Consider the following 19,001-nt stretch of genomic DNA (forward strand, 5'->3'; position numbering starts at 1 on the left):
AAAATTTCTATATCAGTATATAAAAATAAATAATAAAATATTATTAAAAAATTTAAAATACAATATTAATATATTGTAATTAAACTCAAAGAAATCTAATGCCTTAAACTATTTAAAAAATATATATTATTTTTAATGCGATCAAATACATGTTTCTAAGTCATTCACTATTTTATCTTGATAAATTTTATTATTGAAAAAGTTACAATTAAATTTTAAAAGTAAATAAACTTTTAAATATATAACAATTTTTTTTGTTTCAATTAATTTTAGATTTTATGAAAAAAAGAGGTCAATAATTAAATTTATGCAGATTAATATATACTATATACAAATCTATCTATACATATAAAGTATGCAGAATTTTTTAAAGTATTGACACACGATATTATTTTCTATGGTGTTGTCACATGATATTATTTATAATTAATTTATTTTGCTTTATTAATTATTAATTATTTATATTAAATTTAACTTTTTTATTTTTTTAAGCATCATTATTATTATCACTATTATTTTTTGAATTTTTATTATTTAAATAATTATTTTCTTTAATAATTGACAAAAATCAAGATTTTTATGAATAAATTTGTTATTTTAAAAAATATTAGATTATTTTTTATGGTTTTAAGTTATAAAATAATCGTATGATTTAATTAATTTTAAATTATTATGCATCTTTAATTAATTTTCTATTATATTGGTATATTTTTATTATTTTTAATATAGAATTATTATTAAAAATTTTAAAAGATAAAAAGTAATAAAAATAAAATATAGAGTAACAATAAATTTAAAACATTTACTTTAACGTATTATATATATATATATTAAAATTATTTATATATTAATTATTATAATTTATTTTATATTACTTAAATAATAAATATAAATTTATATTATAGCTATTAATTTAAACATGCTTTGACTTTTAAAGAAAATTTTACATCATTGTTACAATATTATTTCTTTAAATATCTCATACGTTAAACTTATTTTCACATAATTAAAGCATAATTTGCATAATATTATTTAAATAATCTCATATTATTACACACATAAATATTATTTCATTGATTTTAATTTTCTGAATGAAAGTATATTTTTCAGTTTTATTGAACATTTTAATTATATTAAGATATTATTTTGACATTTTATGTATTCTTAATTGATTTTATATACATTTTCTTTTAATAATTTGTGTAATACTAAATTTATATTTTTTTATTATAATTGATTAATATTAATTATAAATATAACATTAATAATTTAAATATTAAATTAAAAATTAATAAAATTACGTGCTTTTGCACAGGCATTAAGCTGATATATATATATATATATATATATATATATATATATATATATATATATAGAACATTAGGAGAAAAAAAATCAAAGGACCTTATTTATCCTTTTGGATTCACCACTTACAATCTTTATTTAATTCGGAAATAAAGACTAATACCGTTAAGTTGTTGACTTTGTAGAGTGTTTTAAAAAAATTTATAGGTTTAAATGATTGATTAAATTTTCCTAAAACTTAAATGATTTTTAGTGCTTATTTCACATTAGATTTATAGAGCTCAAACTATTTATTTAATAAAAATGTTATTTTAAATATTATAAAAAAAAGTGATTTAAAAAATATTATTTTATTTTTTAAATATTTTTATAATTAAAATTTATTAAATTTAATTTTAAATTATTTTTTAATATTTTTTATTTAATATATTTAAAGGAGTGATTTGATTTATAGCAGTTTTAACAGAATTTCAAATAGACCCTTAACTCATAAAAAAAAAAAAAGTGATATTTAGGTTTTCTTTTAAAGGTTAAATTGCATTTTTGCCAAATAAAAAAGGGAAAATTATTTTACACAATTAAACAGACAGCCCTTAATTAAACTGTGTCGTTTCTGCAAACGAAATCGAAATGCTTCTAGATTTTCTCCAGATTCCATTCTCCAGCTCGAAAAGCTTTGCTTAAGCTGAGCACAACGAAAACGGAAAATAGATCCATAGAACCCTGTCAGCGTCAGGGTTTATCACCTCCTAATTTTCTCAATTCGGCTAACACCTGATTCGATTGATCCACTGGCCAAAACAATCGACTTGCTTTTGCTCAATACTCTGCGAGATCACATGAATTCCTCCGCGGCCACTTGGATTTTCCTTATTTGTTTGCTTTTGGGTGCTTCTGCAAATTCCGCTTATGGAGACGACTCCAAGAAGAATAAATTTCGGGACCGAGAGGCCAGCGATGACTCCCTCGGTTACCCTGAAATGTGAGAATTTACTTCCCCTTCGATCTCCTTTTAATTAATTCAATGTTATTTCTCGTGGGTTGGAGGAAATTTTTGAAATTTTAGTGGAAGAAAGCTACAATTTGGCTCATATTTTTCAGCTTTTGGAAATGAATTAATGTTCAATTGTGTGCAGAGACGAAGATGCATTGTTGAATACACAGTGCCCTAGAAATTTGGAGCTGAGATGGCAGACGGAAGTTAGCTCTAGCATTTACGCTACTCCCTTGATCGCTGATATTAACAGGTAAGATTTGTAGCTTAAGCATAGTCTATTACTATTGGTCTCTGGATTTTATTATTGTTATTATTACTATTTTTGCTTTCTGTGGTCATTATTGGTTTTACATTTACCCTTAATTGTCTATTTTGTGTTTGTTTTAGTGATGGAAAACTTGATATAGTAGTTCCTTCTTTTGTTCACTACCTTGAAGTTCTTGAAGGTTCTGATGGAGACAAAATGCCTGGTAATTTGTTGGCTTCTTTTCTTCTTGGAGGATGATTTGGGTCCTTTTCAATTACTTTGTCGGATTGAATTGAATACGTGATCTAATCAGCAAAGGATTTGTGTGAAAATCATGGACTTTTATACAATGTCTCTGTTGATTTTGCTTTTCCAATCCAAACTGCTTTTTCATACTTGTTCAATAATGTATCAGGCTGGCCTGCCTTCCACCAGTCAACAGTGCATGCCAGTCCTCTCCTTTATGATATTGACAAGGATGGTGTGAGAGAAATTGCTTTGGCTACCTATAATGGTGAAGTCCTCTTTTTCAGGTACTTGTTGAAGAGTTATTTGTGCGACAATTATTCATGTTTTTATTTTTTTATTTTTTAGGATTAATGTTTAAGTGGATTATGCTCTGGTTGTTTCCAGTTTCACAGCTGATTTAATGATATTATTTTAAGGGTGTCAGGCTACATGATGACGGAGAAATTGGTGGTACCTCGGAGGAGTGTTAAAAAGGATTGGCATGTGGGTTTGAATCCTGACCCTGTGGATCGTTCTCATCCAGATGTTCATGATGACCAACTTGTGTTCGAGGCTGCTGAGAAGAAATCAGGGTCTCGTAAGTTGAACTTGCTCCCAAATTCAAAAGAGTTTTGTATGGGCTGCTGATTTATTTTATTTTACTCAAGTTTTCATCCTTTTTTTTTTCTACCTATTCACTGAGTAGCTGGTTATTTACCAAGTTTTGTTTATTTTGTGAAGCTATCTTCACTGGTTAAATCTTTTTTTTTTTTTTTTTTTTTTTTTTTCTATTCCTCCTTTTTACTTCAAATGGCATAGCGCAGAATGCTATGCTTAACAATTTATTGAACTAAGTCACTGTGCTAGTCATATTTTTGAGGGGTTACGGGACTGATGTTGGAAATATAACTCTACGCTGCCTATATTCTTTGTCTTCTCTTTATGTTCTGAAACTGCGAACATAAGAGTTGGTAATCCTCATTACATCATTTACCAGTAGCTGTTTGAGTCTGGGAGGATTTCTGGCCTTGAGGCATATTGTTCTCTTTTGTCAATGATGTTCATTATGGCTTTGGTCTGAAAATACAAGTTCAAAATATTTTTTTTTTTTGCTATAATTTTAAAAGGAATTCCTTACATCTGTTAGATTTTCTAGCTTTATGTAATAGCATAAGTTGGGTCTCTTCTAACAAGAATTGATCTTATCATTAAATATTGTGTATTTTTCAGAAACAACTGTAAGTAGACCAGAAGTGAACAGTTCAGTTTCTGCTTCAACTGAAAGTCACCCTCCATTGAATGTATCTGTTCCTGTGAATGAAAAGAAAATGAATGAGAGTCAGAAAGAGTCGGTCATCACACTGCCCACAGGTGTAGATAATACTTCTATAAATACAGGGTCGGTTGGAATTAATAATACTGATAATGGAAAAAACACTGGGTCAGTTGAAACAAATAGTACTGAGAAGGGAACAAAAACTGGGAGAAGACTTCTGGATGATGACAATTCCAAGGGTGCCCAGGAAGGTAGTTCAGAATCTGGAGAGAATAACCATGAGGATGCTCATGAGGCAACTGTGGAAAATGATGAAGGGTTGGAAGCAGATGCAGATTCTTCTTTCGAGTTATTCCGTGATAATGATGAGCTAGGTGATGAGTACAATTATGACTATGATGATTATGTTGATGAATCCATGTGGGGAGATGAAGAGTGGACTGAAGGGCAACATGAGAAATTGGAGGATTATGTTAATATTGATTCACATATCCTGTGCACTCCCGTGAGTATAGACCTTAATGACATTAATACTTTTTAGTGGATGCAAATGAGATGTAATTATGGCGGGAAGTTGAAAATTTTATTCTCTTAATTTCTTCAGGTCATAGCAGACATTGATAATGATGGGGTATCAGAAATGATTGTTGCAGTTTCATACTTCTTTGACCATGAGTGAGTTCTCTTTTACCATATATATGTACTAAAATTTGGGTTTAATTGATAGTTTAACTTTTCAAATGAACTTGAGCGGCATCAATTGCATTTTATATTATAATTCAGACGGATCTCGTATTTGTTTGCCATTTGAGTGTATGCCTAAATCCTAATGGTATTGCACAACTGACAGGTATTATGACAATCCAGATAATTTGAAAGAACTGGGTGGCATTGATATTGGAAAATATGTTGCCGGTTCTATTGTTGTATTTAACCTTGACACGAAGCAAGTTAAGTGGACTAGAGAATTGGATCTAAGTACAGATACTTCAACCTTCCGTGCATATATATATTCTTCTCCCACGGTGGTTGATTTGGACGGGGATGGAAATTTGGATATTCTCGTTGGAACTTCATTTGGCTTGTTCTATGTCTTGGATCATCATGGTAAACTTTAAGATTGCATTCCTCTTCTTTTTTCGTACCCTTTTTTTTTTGTCTCTGTCATATTAAATCTGCTTTGAATTTTAAATGCTAATGTTGTCTTAATATATGCTTTCTGATTATTGTAGTTTATCTTTAATTTCTTTTGGTCTGCTATGTTGACCTTACTTATAACTTTAATTGCCACTTCCCCGGTTATCATGTGTTCATTTCTATATTTGCTGGGCCGGAGTTTGATTCCTTTCTTATTCGTTTTCTATTTTCTTTTCTCCTTAGTTCTATAGAGCAAAACTAAAATTGCTTTCCTATTGTTTTGGGATAAATTTAAGGGTATATTACAAGTTAGTCCCTAAGGTATGTCAAAAACCATGTCAGTCCATGTGCTTTTTATTAGTCTCCAAGTTTTGATTCTGTTGACAGAATGCTCATTCTGTCCAAATTATTGATAATTCTCTTACCTTTTTTTTTTTAATTTGAAATAATTATGTCCTTCAAGTTTTATTTTGTTAACAAAATGGTCGCTCCATCAAAATTTTATCTTTAAGTAATTATTTATTTATATTTAAAATACTAGAAATAATTATATTTAAATAATATATAACGGAATATAATATAAATAATTATATAATTTAAAATATAATTATTTAATTATTTAAATAATATATAATTATTTAAATATAAAATACTAAAACAATAGTTTGTTAGAATCTGATAGTCTGTAGATTTTGAAGAGAATTAATTTTATTTATAGTGATATTTTTCAATATACAAACAATTATTAAATTCTTTGCACGTGATTTTTCAAGAAAAAATATACGAGAAAGCTGATTTTTTTATGTGATTTATTTTGACAATACATAATCATATATAAATCATTTGAAGTTGTAATTTATGAATATTTTGATGAATATTTTAGTTTAATTTTCATTATATTTTCATAGATATATAAAAATTATGATTAAATTCATAACTTCATATTTATTAATAAAATAATTAATAATTATTTTGTATTTAATAAAATTATATTAAATAATTATATAAAGATGTTTTATTTAATGAATAATTATTTATTTTATAAGTAATTTAATATTGATAAGAATATTTTTAAATTTAAATACTTATATATTATAAAGAGTTAGTTATATATTTAAATAATATTTTATATTTAGATAATTATAAATTATAATGAATTATAATAATTAAATGTATAATTATTTAAATATAAAAATAATTACGTAAATATAAAATTTGAATGGATGAACTATTCTGTTGAGAGAATCAAATTGTAGGGATTAAATTGTTTCTCATGAAAACTATGGGAACTGACCTATGGTTTTTGACATACCTCATGGACTAACTTGTAACTTATCCTAAATTTAAAGTAGTTGTAAGATAAAAATAAACCATTCTATTATTCATAATACTTATCCTATTTTTGGATGCATGCTTTTCATTTTTATTACATCGAGGTTTTATGTTGATCGTTTTGCTATTGGAAATTTTCATAATATTGTTTTCCTAGTTTTGTTGGAGGTTCTTAATGGGTGTGCCCCTTTTAGGTTCTTTTAGTAATATAGTTTTAATAACCCCTTTATTTTTTTTTTTTTTTTTTAAATTATATATAATGTGTTTTTAATTCACTTACCAAAAAAAAAAAGGCACAAAATGGTTGGTTCACTTCAATTGAATTTATGTGCCTGGAATCTGAAGATTACTTTGCACAATAGATTTAGAGACACTTAAATTCATGTCTGCCAAGGATTTAAGAGGACTAATAGAAGGAAGAATTATACTTTGCTTAAACTGTTGCTAATTGGCCAAATGAACAAAAAATCCTAATATATGCCAATCTTGTTTTCAAGTCTGTTAAAAATCATTTTATTCCCAATTCTATTCATTTCGCTATAATTGTTACTGATGACAAAGATTGTGGATAAAATTTATGAAATTAAAAGGATTGAGTACAAGTGAAAAAGTGCACCAAGGTTAGGGTTTTTTGTCATTTGGCCTTCTAATTATGCCATTCACTTGATTTCAGTTCTCCTTAGGAGATTGGATGCTAAATGTTGTCTCGTCATTCAGGAAATATTAGAGAAAAGTTTCCTTTAGAAATGGCTGAAATTCAAGGAGCTGTAGTTGCGGCTGACATCAATGATGATGGCAAAATTGAACTAGTGACTACTGATACACATGGAAATGTTGCTGCGTGGACGTCACAAGGAAAAGAAATTTGGGAGAGGCATCTCAAGAGTCTTGTTTCTCAGGTCAGTTTTTATCTAGTTTCTCTTGATTGATAATTAATATTATAACTTCTGTATGAATGAATTATGGTGTTAGTCTCTAATTGCATATGATAATAATAATAATTGATTCCTCCATTGTGAATGGTTTATTGCTTGATCCAAAAAGTTGTCATGTCTTTTTGGATATAGAAGTTCTTGCAACATTTGAAAACTTTAGGAATTTATTTCTTCATTTCTTTGACTTAAATTTTGCTGTATAAGTTGATGAACTGCTAGTAGCGGAAGTTGTCGTTCTTATAAATTCAAATCCATTCCAAGTTTTGGATTCCATACTTCTACTAGTAGAGGTTATAAAGGATTGGATGCCAGAAAATGGCAAGTTGGTTTATTTATTTTATTGGTTATAAGCTTATAGCCAGTACTACTATAGTTCTTATTTTTTAAGAAAATGGGTCAGACCAAACTTATCCCGAAAAGCTAACTTAAGGGAGAAAGGAGTGTCCGAAACTTTATAAGGGCCACATTACCGTTATCCCAAATTGATGTAGAACATTAACATACCCCTCTCATGCCCAAGATAGAATAGCTGGAGTTGATATGAACTCATCTAACTCTATCTCAAAAGTTAGCTCACAAAGGGAGGTTTGCAAACACATTTGTATAACACTCAAGACCTCCCTGCAGAACCGATGTGGGACGCATCATTCTTAACCCCTTTAGACTGAACGTTTTTGTGAAGAAATCAGGGTTATGACTCGTTCATCCCGACCTCTCCCAAAAAATGTTAGGGAATCTTTTTACATGGCCTAACTGACCCTTGCAGAGTGAGGCTTTTACACTAGATGATATGAACCCACCTAATTCCACCTCAAAAGTTAGTTCATAAAGGAAGGTTTGTAAACCCATATATATAACACTTAAGACCTCTCTGCAGAACCGATGTCGGACAAATCAGGAGTGTGAAACATTTTTGAGAGGCCCAAAATGAGTTGGTGAGGTTCTAAAACCATATTAAATTTAGAGAGATTGCTGGACAAATTACATATTACTTTATTTTAATACGGGCTTATACAAGTAATTGAGTTGCTTTGCACATCAAAATGACTAGCCAATTTAATATTTCAACTCAATCATCTATATTTTGCCTTTTCATTTTGTAAATTTCTGATGTGGGACAAGGTTGCAATCCAATCATTTATATTTTGCCCTTTCATTTTGTAAATTCCCAATGTGGATACCGGATAAGTATTCCCAACACTTATCATTAGAGAAGTTAGTTGAATATATTTCCTGGCTATTAGGATAACGTTTTATTTTTGAGAAGTTTTTGCTGGATTAGGAGTGATGGATAGTCTACTTAACCTTTTTTAGTGGACAGATTAGATTGGTTTACTATGTTTACTGGTTTATTGTTGGTAAGCCTTGTATGCCTAACTGTGCTTCTGATTGGGGCATTCAAGAATCTTGTACTTCCTGTATATGCACAGCATCAGGCATGATAGCTTCCAAATTTGCATTGAAGTAGGGTGGCCTGACATGCATTAATATGGTACTATCTTTAGATGATATTTAATTGAAAAACCTGTTTAAAAATGCTTAATAACTGTGATCTAACAGACATCATCACATTTCTCAGGGCCCAACAATAGGTGATGTTGATGGAGATGGCCATACTGATGTTGTAGTACCAACCCTGTCAGGGAACATATATGTTCTTAGCGGCAAGGATGGTTCAATTGTACGGCCATATCCATATAGAACACATGGGAGAGTGATGAATCAAGTTCTTCTTGTTGATTTAAGTAAACGTGGGGAGAAACGCAAGGGACTCAGTCTGGTGACAACATCATTTGATGGATATTTGTACCTTGTAGATGGGCCCACATCTTGTGCTGATGTTGTTGATATTGGTGAAACTTCGTAAGATTTTTCTGTATCCTGTGATGTTATGATTCCTCCTCTTATTCCTTATGTTAATTTGTCTAAATTTGAGTCTCTTGGTTGCAGATATAGCATGGTCTTGGCAGACAACGTTGATGGTGGAGATGACCTTGACCTTGTTGTCACAACAATGAATGGAAATGTTTTTTGCTTCTCAACTCCTGTTCCACATCATCCCCTTAAGGCAGGATTCATTTGAACCTAAGCTGTGGACTATTTCTCATGCATTGTCCTTGTGTTTAAGATATTTATCCTTGTGCATTTTCAGGCTTGGAAATCAGCTAATCAAGGAAGAAATAATGTTGCAAACCAATACAACCGTGAAGGGATCTATATTACACCTTCTTCAAGAGCTTTCCGTGATGAGGAGGGGAAGAACTTCTGGGTGGAGATTGAGATTATAGATAGATACAGATTCCCATCTGGGTCTCAAGCACCTTATAAAGTCACTGTAAGTTGCTTTTTTCATGCACGTTACAATTTTTCAACAGCAATCCTAGGAAAGACTTATAACTCTAATTTCCAATTGGAACAACGCAGACGACTTTGTTAGTTCCAGGTAATTACCAAGGCGAGAGAACAATAAAGCAGAATCAAACCTTTGATGCTCCAGGAAGATATCGCATTAAACTTCCAACAGTTGGCGTAAGGACCACAGGGACTGTATTGGTGGAGATGGTTGACAAGAATGGACTTTATTTCTCAGATGAGTTCTCTCTCACATTCCATATGTATTATTATAAACTTCTGAAGTGGCTTCTTGTTCTCCCAATGCTTGGGATGTTTGGTTTGCTAGTCATTCTTCGTCCACAGGAGGCGATGCCTTTACCATCATTTTCACGGAACACTGACCTGTGAATATAGGGCTGTATGCCAACCTGTCATGTATGCTCAAAATTGACAGAAAGTGAATAGATAGTTTCAGCTGAGCAATGGTCATGAACTTCTGGTGACAAAAGAACATTGGATCTCATGATGTATTTGTTGGTCTGTCTTCAAATTGGAGAAATTTGATTTTTGAACTCTGTAACGTCAAAAAATTAGACATACTTGAATTTGAGTAGGTGGACTGAAATGTTTGCACAAAATTGGAGATAGAAATTTTCTTTCCAAAATCTGATATTAGTTTTGAAAATTCACTCTTAAATCTTTTATACATAAGATGGGGAAATATATACTGATCATTCTTTTAAGTCCCCAACTATTACCATTACAAATTCTTCAGCTGACTATTTGCAATGTGTTAGATTTGAGACGGTAATGTACTTCTTTACTATTTTGGCGGTAATAAAACCACAATGTTTATTATTATTATTATTATTATTATTATTATGTAAAATTGTTGGATACATTGGAAAGCAACTATTCAAGCTCATAATTTGCCCATTTGCTGGATTATTTCCAAATATGTTGAATGAAGTGTTCAGAGTGGTAGATTATCTCAATGCTATCCGATGAGTTTCATTTGTGGAATATCCTGAATCTTCCCCTATATTGCAAGTGTTGACAAAATCGCTTAGGGGTGAAAAAAGCAAAGACAATAACTTGTAATGAATCTTGATCAAATTTTTTCCTGTCTGTTTCATTCTAAACAGATTAGAAAGCGAAGAGAATGTAATCCCATCCAAGACTGCTTCATTAGACTATAGTAGAGCGATGCTTACTTAGGTTTATGATGTCCGCCATTGCCAATGGTTCAATAGCTCAAAAGTTGCAAACAAATTATATATTTCAAGTTCTGTGACAGGTGATCTGACACTAATAATGCAAAAGCAAGCAATCCTTTTCCCTGATTAACCATTCCATTAAAGCAGGCATGCAGCTCAACTAATGTAAATCTTCGATCTCTTCAAGGCCTTGTAATTTAATTTATCACATCCCCCAACTCTGTGGGTTTGGGTTTCAGTTCAAAACGAAGTTAAATCAAACTCCTTCAGAGCACAAAAATGAACTGCATAACTGTGATCCCTTTGATTCAAAGGTGATTTTTATCTAACAAACCATTCTTATACTGAAAAAGGTAATAGAAATGATTGAAGATTCTGAATTCTGATAAACAGAAAGCAATACCTTTTATCAATTGGTTCAGCTCAAGAGCCTGTGTTTAATTTAGAAATGAACATGTTTACATGGAGAGGAAAGTGAACACACAAAAGTTACCAACACAAATTGAGGGGGAAGTTGAAGCATCTTCATTACATGTACATGATTATTTTCAGCAGGAAAGAAACAGAGAAAAAATGCCTTGGCATCAATGACTAAAAGCTCTGCAACACAGGCCTCTTTCCAAGCCTCTTGATCTCTCTATCCATTTGGCCGGTAAGCATCAATCCAAACATCTTAAAATCACATAGAAGAGACCAAAATGGATGCCCAAAGGTTGCAGGAACGTTCCTTTCCACAAAGAAATGGCTGTACCATGCGAAACCATACCCAAAGAAGGGTACAAAAAACAAAAACCACATATTAAAAAACACCGAGTATAGCAAAGAGAGAATACTTGTAAGTGTACCCACAAAATGCCAACGCCTCGTTGATGGTTTTGAGTGTTGTGTCACATAGAAAGGCCAGAACTCTTCCAAGCTCCTGAAATTCATCTCTTCTACAGCAACAAAAGAAAACCCAATTCAACACGATCAATACATAGATAATATCCAAAATCGAAATCAGAAACCAAAGCCAAAATTCTACCTGGGTTTGGGAATTGATGGTTATCAGATTATGGGTCGTCTTCAAAATAGTTGGAGCAATAATTGGAGAACAGAAAGCCAGAGATTCTGCGGCTGGGGTTGACTGTAATTTGTGGAAGCGAAGAAAAGGATAAAAATTTCAAGGTGGGATTTGGTGTTTTCTTTCAACTCCTCACCTAAAGCTGGTTTTGATGTAGTTGAAGACCCAACATAAGGTGAATGGTAGCTGTCTGTGGAGAAATCAGAGTAAGTTTGGGGCTCCCTCCACAGGACTTAAAAATACAGGATTTTAAGCATCCTGTCCATCGTTCTGTGGTGAGTGAGGGAGATATCAATCATACAGATTTTTTAGGGTTAAAAATTCTCTGTTAAAATTATTTAGATATTTTATTGTGAAAAATATGAATATTCTGAGATACATCATACACGCAAGACAAAACAGGAGCTGTGTTTGCTGTACTTGTATTGAGATGATTGGGCGGAGTGTTATTTTCCATATCAGCACGCCTGTTCAATTTATCCGTTGCATCAAATTTTCTAGTCGAAGTTGCAGAGGAGATAAATGAGAGAAAAGTCAGAATAAATAATTACATATGAAACATAAAACAAAAATTTTCTTTCTTTTCTTCTTTATTTTCAATAAAAATGTTCAAATATTTTTTAGTTTTTTTCTTTAAATATTTATCTCCGACAATTTTCTTTTGTAAAAGTGATATAATTCCTCAACAATATATATATACTTGATCCATTATGATTTTATGAATCTAATTATATTTAGTCGTTAGATTCGTTTAGTCAATTCAAAGACTTACTCAATAAAAAAAAATCTTAATTAAAGATAATAATATTGATAGGATTGACAAACATAATAACTTTTAATTATATATTATAAATAAAAATATAATTTTATAATTATGCTAGCGAATAATATCTATATAGTTACATAATTTATTTATCATAATTAATAATTGTCTATATCTTATATAAAGAGATCAATTCATCTATTCTCTCTAATCAATTTAATACACTATTCTTTAATTTCTATCAGTTCTAACTTGAGCGTTGAATAATCACTGGACCTCTCATCTATTTATTTTCTATTTTATAGATTCATACCTACAAAGAATTTCTCTCTAATCAATCTAATATACTATTCTTTTCTATCTATTCTAACTTAAGCGTTGATTAATTATCGGACCTCTTATCTATTTATTTTTTATTTTATAGATTCATACCCATAAAAATTTCTATGCACTGCAACAAAAAGCTATGTTAATCTCAATATATTTGATTTTGGGGTGATAGGTTTCATAACTGAGAAAAATCAAAAGTAAATTTTAAAGTAATTTGATCTTATTATAAATAGGGATGATATAGAAATCATATAAATATTTTTAATTTTTAATAATTCTAAATATTTAAATTCAGTTGAATATTTTAGGAGTGAGCTCTAGGATTTGATCTTACCAACCTATCAAATACAATTTCTTTTCCTCCAAAAAAACTTGGTTGATTTTCTCAAAGCACTGTTTTCTAATATGAGGAGACAACATCAACATTTTCAAGCGTACGAACTTATCAATGTATGTTTCTTCAGAAGAAATGAATCTTTTTTTTTATTTAATTTCCACTGAAATATGAGATTTTACAGTTCTAAATTAATAATACAAGGTTTTATAAGTTGGCTCTAGTAAAAAAAGTACATTAAAAATTAAAAAAAAATTATTATGTACTTTTAAAATATATGCTCTTTTTGTATAAAATATATCGGCTAATTATACAATATATGGAAAGCACTGATTTTTAGTGTTTCCTTAGATACACTTTTTCACTTTTTTTTTTTTTTTTTCATATTCTCAGGGAGTGAATCCCATTCGGAAGGAGTGCAAACAAAGAATGAACTGTACATGAAAAATTTATCCTATAGGCTCAAAATTTTCAAACTTATGTTCACCTTATTTCTAGTAGCAGCTTCATGAATAATATAATTATTAGTCTAGAAAACTCGTTCTCCTGTAGCAAACATATTCCAAAAGATGGTGGTAACGAAATAGAGCCCTGCCGTGACAGTCAGGAATGCCTGAAAAGATCCCAGCCATTGAACAAAATAACCTGTTCCAATTGTGCTCACTATCGCTGCAAATGTTCCCGCAGAATTTGCAATTCCTGCATCACAGATAATTCAAATGGAGAAGTTCACTTAATATTCTTCTATTTGGTTGTATAGATAGGCAAGAAATCAAGGACTTACCATGGAGGAATCCTGCATATTGAGGTGCTATGTCCTGATCAAATACAACCATGAGAAATTGATCAATTCGAATGCGATCATAATGCAGAGTTATTATAATTGTGTTCTTTTGGGATAGATCAACAACTTACTTGCATATTGAGAAGAAAGCCAGCTTGGCTGAAAGAACTCAAGCTCAGGGCTGCTGTGATTAACATAGAAGCAGTCACTGGTGTCTTGGCAAAATTTAAGCAGAGCAATGACACGCCAGGTCCAATGAAACCAATAGACTGTCATGTGCATAATAATAACAGGTTAGTTCAATGGATAAAATACCTTGGAGATGTTCAAGTCATTTTTTCAATAAAATTATGAGTAGCAAAAAGTACAGGATGCTCTTAGTGTTAAATGACTGACGGAGGAATTACCTGCATTATCTTTCGGACTAATGTGATAGAGTAGCCTGCCTTGATTAAGGAATCCGATGCTGCTCCTGCAATGTAACCAGAAAGTGCCATTGTCCCCCATGGAACAGCACTAAACCAAGCCGCTTGCTTCAAGTTTACATTAAAAACCTGCATTCAGATAATTTTCAATCTTAAACATATTGCACAGTGCATTAATAACGTTTCAGTCTCATAAAACTAGTCTTGAACGTTGAGTAAATAGCAACTTACTGTCTTGAAATATACAGGCATCCATGAGAGAAGAACAAAGTACCCCTGTTATGTAGAGCATTATATTTAAAGAGCATTAGATGCGAACTCGAGCATTTCTTCCAAAGAAAAGAAGTCATATTCAATATTCTGAAAGTAGCATAACTCACCCAATTGTTAGTTACATTAGCAAAAATAATTGCCCATGTTGGAAGTTTTGAGAATAGTAGGCGTAGTGGTGGAAGCTGGCCTTTGTTCGTTGGTGAATCAGTTTTACCAGCTTGAATTAATCGCAACTCTGATTTACTGATAAAAGGGCTATCTCGTGGATCACTCGTGACGCCACTTGCCCATGTTGTTAACCACATTAGTCCAAGGGAAGCGAAGAGAATAAAAGGACCAGAAATTCCAACAGTTGATAACATAATTGGAGTTAGAAGTAAGCCTATAACATTGCCAAGATGAAATCCAGCCATAGAAATTCCAACCGCACTTGCTCGTTCATGGCTCGGAAACCACCTGATTTAATAACAACAAAAACTAAGCCTTAATCTCAACTATCAAAGATGCAGAAATAGTTCTAACTAGGAAATGACACAAAGGATAGTAGTTTACAGAAATTTGTGGACTAGTAGTAGTTACCTTGACAAGAGGGTGCTCATGGAAGGCAGAGCTACACCCTCAGCAAGTCCAAAGAAGGCACGAACGGCCAAGAGACCGAAGGTGGAGTGGTTAGCAGCCCATGGAGTAAGAAGAGTGGCCAAAGACCACAGCCCCACGCCCCATGCCATCACTCTTTTTCCTCCATATTTGTCTACCAGGGCTCCTCCTATTACTGATGAGAATATGTATCCCCACAGAAACGATGACTTCAACAAATAATTAACAAACCATATGTCAACTTCATTACAATATAAAAACACACCAATCTTATATTATTTTATGAACTTTTATGTAGTTCGCAGAAATTCAATCGATTCATATGGAAGAAAAAAAAAAGGTTGCAATATAATTTTTTTCATTGATTTATATGAATAAATTAAAATAAATTTTATTTTAATATACATTTTACCAAAAAAGGAAACACAGTACACATCGACTACCACCACTCATTTTTAGGCTTACTCTTTTGGGACTACGTTGAATTAGGCTGCCACACACATGTTTGTTTATTTATTTATTTTTGGCATTTTTCTTTTTAGGTAAGCAATTTCATCCGATAAAAGATATATACATGAAAATATTGAGATAAAATTTTATATTTTTTAAAATATTTTCCTCGTTATGGATGTTAATTTCTGCACTAATTTCATCTAAATTTTCAATTTTTATCACTAATAATGATTTATGCATGGCTATTTAAAATTTATTTGTTGATCTGAATTCCATCCATTTCCTCTTTAGATTCAAAAGTTAAAATTAAAAATATATAAAGAACAAAAAAAATGTCAAGCATGTCTATCTTATCTTTATTATGTCTGTCCTCTTGTTTAGTGCAAATATAACTTTAGAGGTTTAGAGTAGATCACGTCTCTCCTTTAATTTCAGGAGGCGGCGAACCATCGGAGTATCAGATAGTATGTTCCGTCCATGGTAACTAAAACGACGCCGAATCAAACATATAATTGCAAAACCCATAAAAATCCAAACCAACCAGTTGCTATTTCAAAATAAATACTAAATTAAAAGAAATTTAGGAAAAAGCGTAGATTTGCATTTACCTGGACGATGCCCAGGAAGGAACTGGACCAGCCGTATTTGGCAGCAAGAGGAACAACAGCGACAGACATAACAACACGATCAGCATTACAAAGGCACATAACGCACGCCGTTAAAGCCACCACCTTGTACCTCTCCGATACCATACTAATTTCACCCTCTTTTCCTCCCATCAATATTCCTCTCTCTATACTCTCTGCTGTACACTTCACCACGCACCCTCGGTTCTGCTTCTTCTCCTTCAAATGATCTTCACTCCTTGTCCAACCACCCTCCCATTTGATGCTCTGTTTTAGGATTCTAGGCTCAAAACTCAAATGGGTTCTCCTCAAATTGCTCATTGATTGAGAGCCCAAGTAACGAGCAGACCTCGGCGAGAAAGAATGTAGCTGCAGAGAATTAGCCGCCATGAGAGGAAAGAGTGAAACAAAGAGAAGAGAGAATTAGATAGTTGCCTTTATGGACATTAAAAACTGGAGACAGAGCTATAACATAGCTCTTTGAATGGAACGTTACAAGGAAGAGTTTTTTAAAGGACCCTCGGAGACTGGAGAAGGGAGAGAGTTTGGTTTATACTGAGAAAGAAACGAAAACAGAGTAGTTGTTGCTGTGTTGCGGTTGGTGAGAAACAGCAGGCAGAAGATTTGGTCTACCACATAAAGGTCATTTTGGGGAATGAGGTGTTAATGTGTGCAAAAATAGTAGTGCAAGTGCTTGAAGACTCCTACGTGGCAACACGTGTGTACGCTACCTACGATCACCTACCTCCCTTAATCTGCGCTAGCCAACAACCCCCTCGGTTTACCCATTACCTGCGGCGCTCAATTAAACACTTGATTAACTGAACTCAAGTTTCTTATAAAAACTCTGTTATTTTATTTTATTTTGGTCATAAAAAACTGTGTTTTTTAAGTTGTCATTAAATAATAGTTTGAATTTTTTTTTTCAGAAAACAAAATATAAAAATTACTCGCAAATACAACCATCATCTCCACTCTACATGAAGTCTCAAGATGAGAAAATGACCTGTATTAGCAAAGGAGAAAGACTCGTATACTAAAAATATATTATGTATCGGGCCACTGCTTATTTCTAGGAACTTTTTTTTTTGTTTTTTTGATTTCTTCTTTGAGTGACTATGATGAATACTTTTAATTTTTTCCTTTGATTTTCCCTTTGAGTAGCTATGATGAATATTTTTATTGATAACAATTCATTTACTTTTTTTTTATTGATTTTCTTTTATTTTTTAATTAACTATTAGATTTAAATCCATTGAAACAAATTTGAATATTTCTTCTCCAATTTATCATTATTAACAAATTTTAAGTCAATAAATTTTCAAATATATTCTTATTGATAAATTTTAAATTTTTATGATGATCTCTCTTTTAATGAAGTTTTTATATATTTTTATTATGGAAATATTTTATTTTTTTGGAAAATAGTACTTTATGTGCATATCTTTCTTTTAATGAAAGACCTAATTTTGGAGTTTAACTAATGAACTCATAAAAAAATTATGAAGTTGGAGAGTATAGCGCGCAATTTTTAATGGCTAATTTACTTATTAGATGTTTCAAATTTTTTACATTATTTTTTTTTAAGTAATTAGTTTCATTATGAAAAATATAATATATACTTTATTTTTAATTAATGAAATATTTAATATCAACTATTTTGATTATTAATAATTTAAAATTTTATTCAATTTCAATTATTATTATCTAAAATTTTTACTTTTCTTTCATTCAATTCATTCATTAAATATTTTATATAATTTAATTATAATATATAACACCACTTATTAGTTAATATTATATTTACAAATGCAGAGTAAAATTAGAATCATGACTTTTTTTCTTAAATTAATCGATATAATGAATGAGAGTTGTAAAATAAAAAAAAATATTGTCCCTTATTATATAATTTATAATATTGACAATTCATTTAATCAAAATCTCGACCTGAAATCTTAATATTAGAAAATGAAATGCAGTTTGTAAATTATAGTTTTAAGAGATATATATATATATATATATATATGTAAAGACACTCACATGAATGCACATGTACATGGTGAAGTGCTTACAAATGATACAGCAACTGGTACGAGGACCGATAATTATTTTAATTAATGAATCTTTTATTTAATATTATTTTGGGTTAAGAGCACTGCTAAATAGCTCAATTTGAGCTAGCTTAAATGGTACAAATGTATATAGTTTTACCATTATACCCTTAAAGAAGAGAGGAAACAGTTTAAAAATAATTTCAAACCTTGGAGTTGGTGAGGTAGCTCATTTAATGGCTCATGCAAAGAAAAGTATGCATGCAACAAGCTATTATTGCTTGCAGCCATGCA

At 31.0% G+C, this 19,001-nt stretch overlaps 3 protein-coding genes across 4 annotated transcripts; 1 reads left to right on the top strand and 2 right to left on the bottom strand.

Annotated features, from left to right (window-relative positions):
- The first annotated feature begins 1,924 nt into the window (after positions 1-1,924).
- Positions 1,925-10,363, top strand: LOC110661793 (protein DEFECTIVE IN EXINE FORMATION 1). The gene is made up of 13 exons (XM_058144136.1): positions 1,925-2,287; positions 2,442-2,552; positions 2,690-2,772; positions 2,965-3,082; positions 3,215-3,375; positions 4,008-4,558; positions 4,658-4,728; positions 4,904-5,160; positions 7,240-7,421; positions 9,037-9,320; positions 9,408-9,525; positions 9,610-9,792; positions 9,882-10,363. Exons 1-13 carry the CDS (start codon positions 2,145-2,147, stop codon positions 10,197-10,199), a joined length of 2,580 nt encoding a protein of 859 aa, XP_058000119.1. The 5' UTR covers positions 1,925-2,144; the 3' UTR covers positions 10,200-10,363.
- A 1,025-nt stretch (positions 10,364-11,388) lies between these two features.
- Positions 11,389-12,375, bottom strand: LOC110661791 (uncharacterized). Of its 2 annotated transcripts, XR_009147638.1 has the most exons (3): positions 12,033-12,372; positions 11,858-11,943; positions 11,389-11,753 (listed from the first exon to the last, which is right to left on the bottom strand). XR_009147638.1 is itself a non-coding variant. In XM_021820550.2 (2 exons), the coding sequence occupies exon 2, from the start codon at positions 11,936-11,938 to the stop codon at positions 11,600-11,602; it is 339 nt and encodes a 112-aa protein (XP_021676242.2). In that variant the 5' UTR covers positions 11,939-11,943; positions 12,033-12,375; the 3' UTR covers positions 11,389-11,599. The 2 variants fall into 2 exon arrangements, 1 of the variants encoding a protein (XP_021676242.2); XM_021820550.2 differs by having other exon boundaries at positions 11,389-11,943; positions 12,033-12,375.
- Positions 12,376-13,933: 1,558 nt separating this feature from the next.
- On the bottom strand, positions 13,934-17,237 carry LOC110661790 (probable anion transporter 3, chloroplastic). The gene is made up of 8 exons (XM_021820549.2): positions 16,639-17,237; positions 15,560-15,786; positions 15,088-15,436; positions 14,939-14,983; positions 14,690-14,836; positions 14,414-14,551; positions 14,283-14,316; positions 13,934-14,197 (listed from the first exon to the last, which is right to left on the bottom strand). The coding sequence occupies exons 1-8, from the start codon at positions 17,044-17,046 to the stop codon at positions 14,028-14,030; spliced, it is 1,518 nt and encodes a 505-aa protein (XP_021676241.2). The 5' UTR covers positions 17,047-17,237; the 3' UTR covers positions 13,934-14,027.
- Positions 17,238-19,001: the final 1,764 nt, after the last annotated feature.

Source organism: Hevea brasiliensis, chromosome 3 (assembly GCF_030052815.1).
Source record: "Hevea brasiliensis isolate MT/VB/25A 57/8 chromosome 3, ASM3005281v1, whole genome shotgun sequence".
NCBI lineage: Eukaryota > Viridiplantae > Streptophyta > Magnoliopsida > Malpighiales > Euphorbiaceae > Hevea > Hevea brasiliensis.

Bases quoted from the DNA above. Each gene is read 5' to 3' on its own strand.
- LOC110661793 (XM_058144136.1), top strand. From the start codon at position 2,145: ATGAATTCCTCCGCGGCCACTTGGATTTTCCTTATTTGTTTGCTTTTG. The intron at 4,729-4,903 runs GTGAGTTCTCTT...CACAACTGACAG, and splicing joins TCATACTTCTTTGACCATGA to GTATTATGACAATCCAGATA. The intron at 9,321-9,407 runs GTAAGATTTTTC...TCTTGGTTGCAG, and splicing joins GTTGATATTGGTGAAACTTC to ATATAGCATGGTCTTGGCAG.
- LOC110661790 (XM_021820549.2), bottom strand. From the start codon at position 17,046: ATGGCGGCTAATTCTCTGCAGCTACATTCTTTCTCGCCGAGGTCTGCT. The intron at 15,787-16,638 runs GTAAATGCAAAT...TATTTGTTGAAG, and splicing joins CCTTCCTGGGCATCGTCCAG to TCATCGTTTCTGTGGGGATA. The intron at 14,198-14,282 runs GTAAGTCCTTGA...TCTGTGATGCAG, and splicing joins ATATGCAGGATTCCTCCATG to GAATTGCAAATTCTGCGGGA.
- LOC110661791 (XM_021820550.2), bottom strand. From the start codon at position 11,938: ATGAATTTCAGGAGCTTGGAAGAGTTCTGGCCTTTCTATGTGACACAA.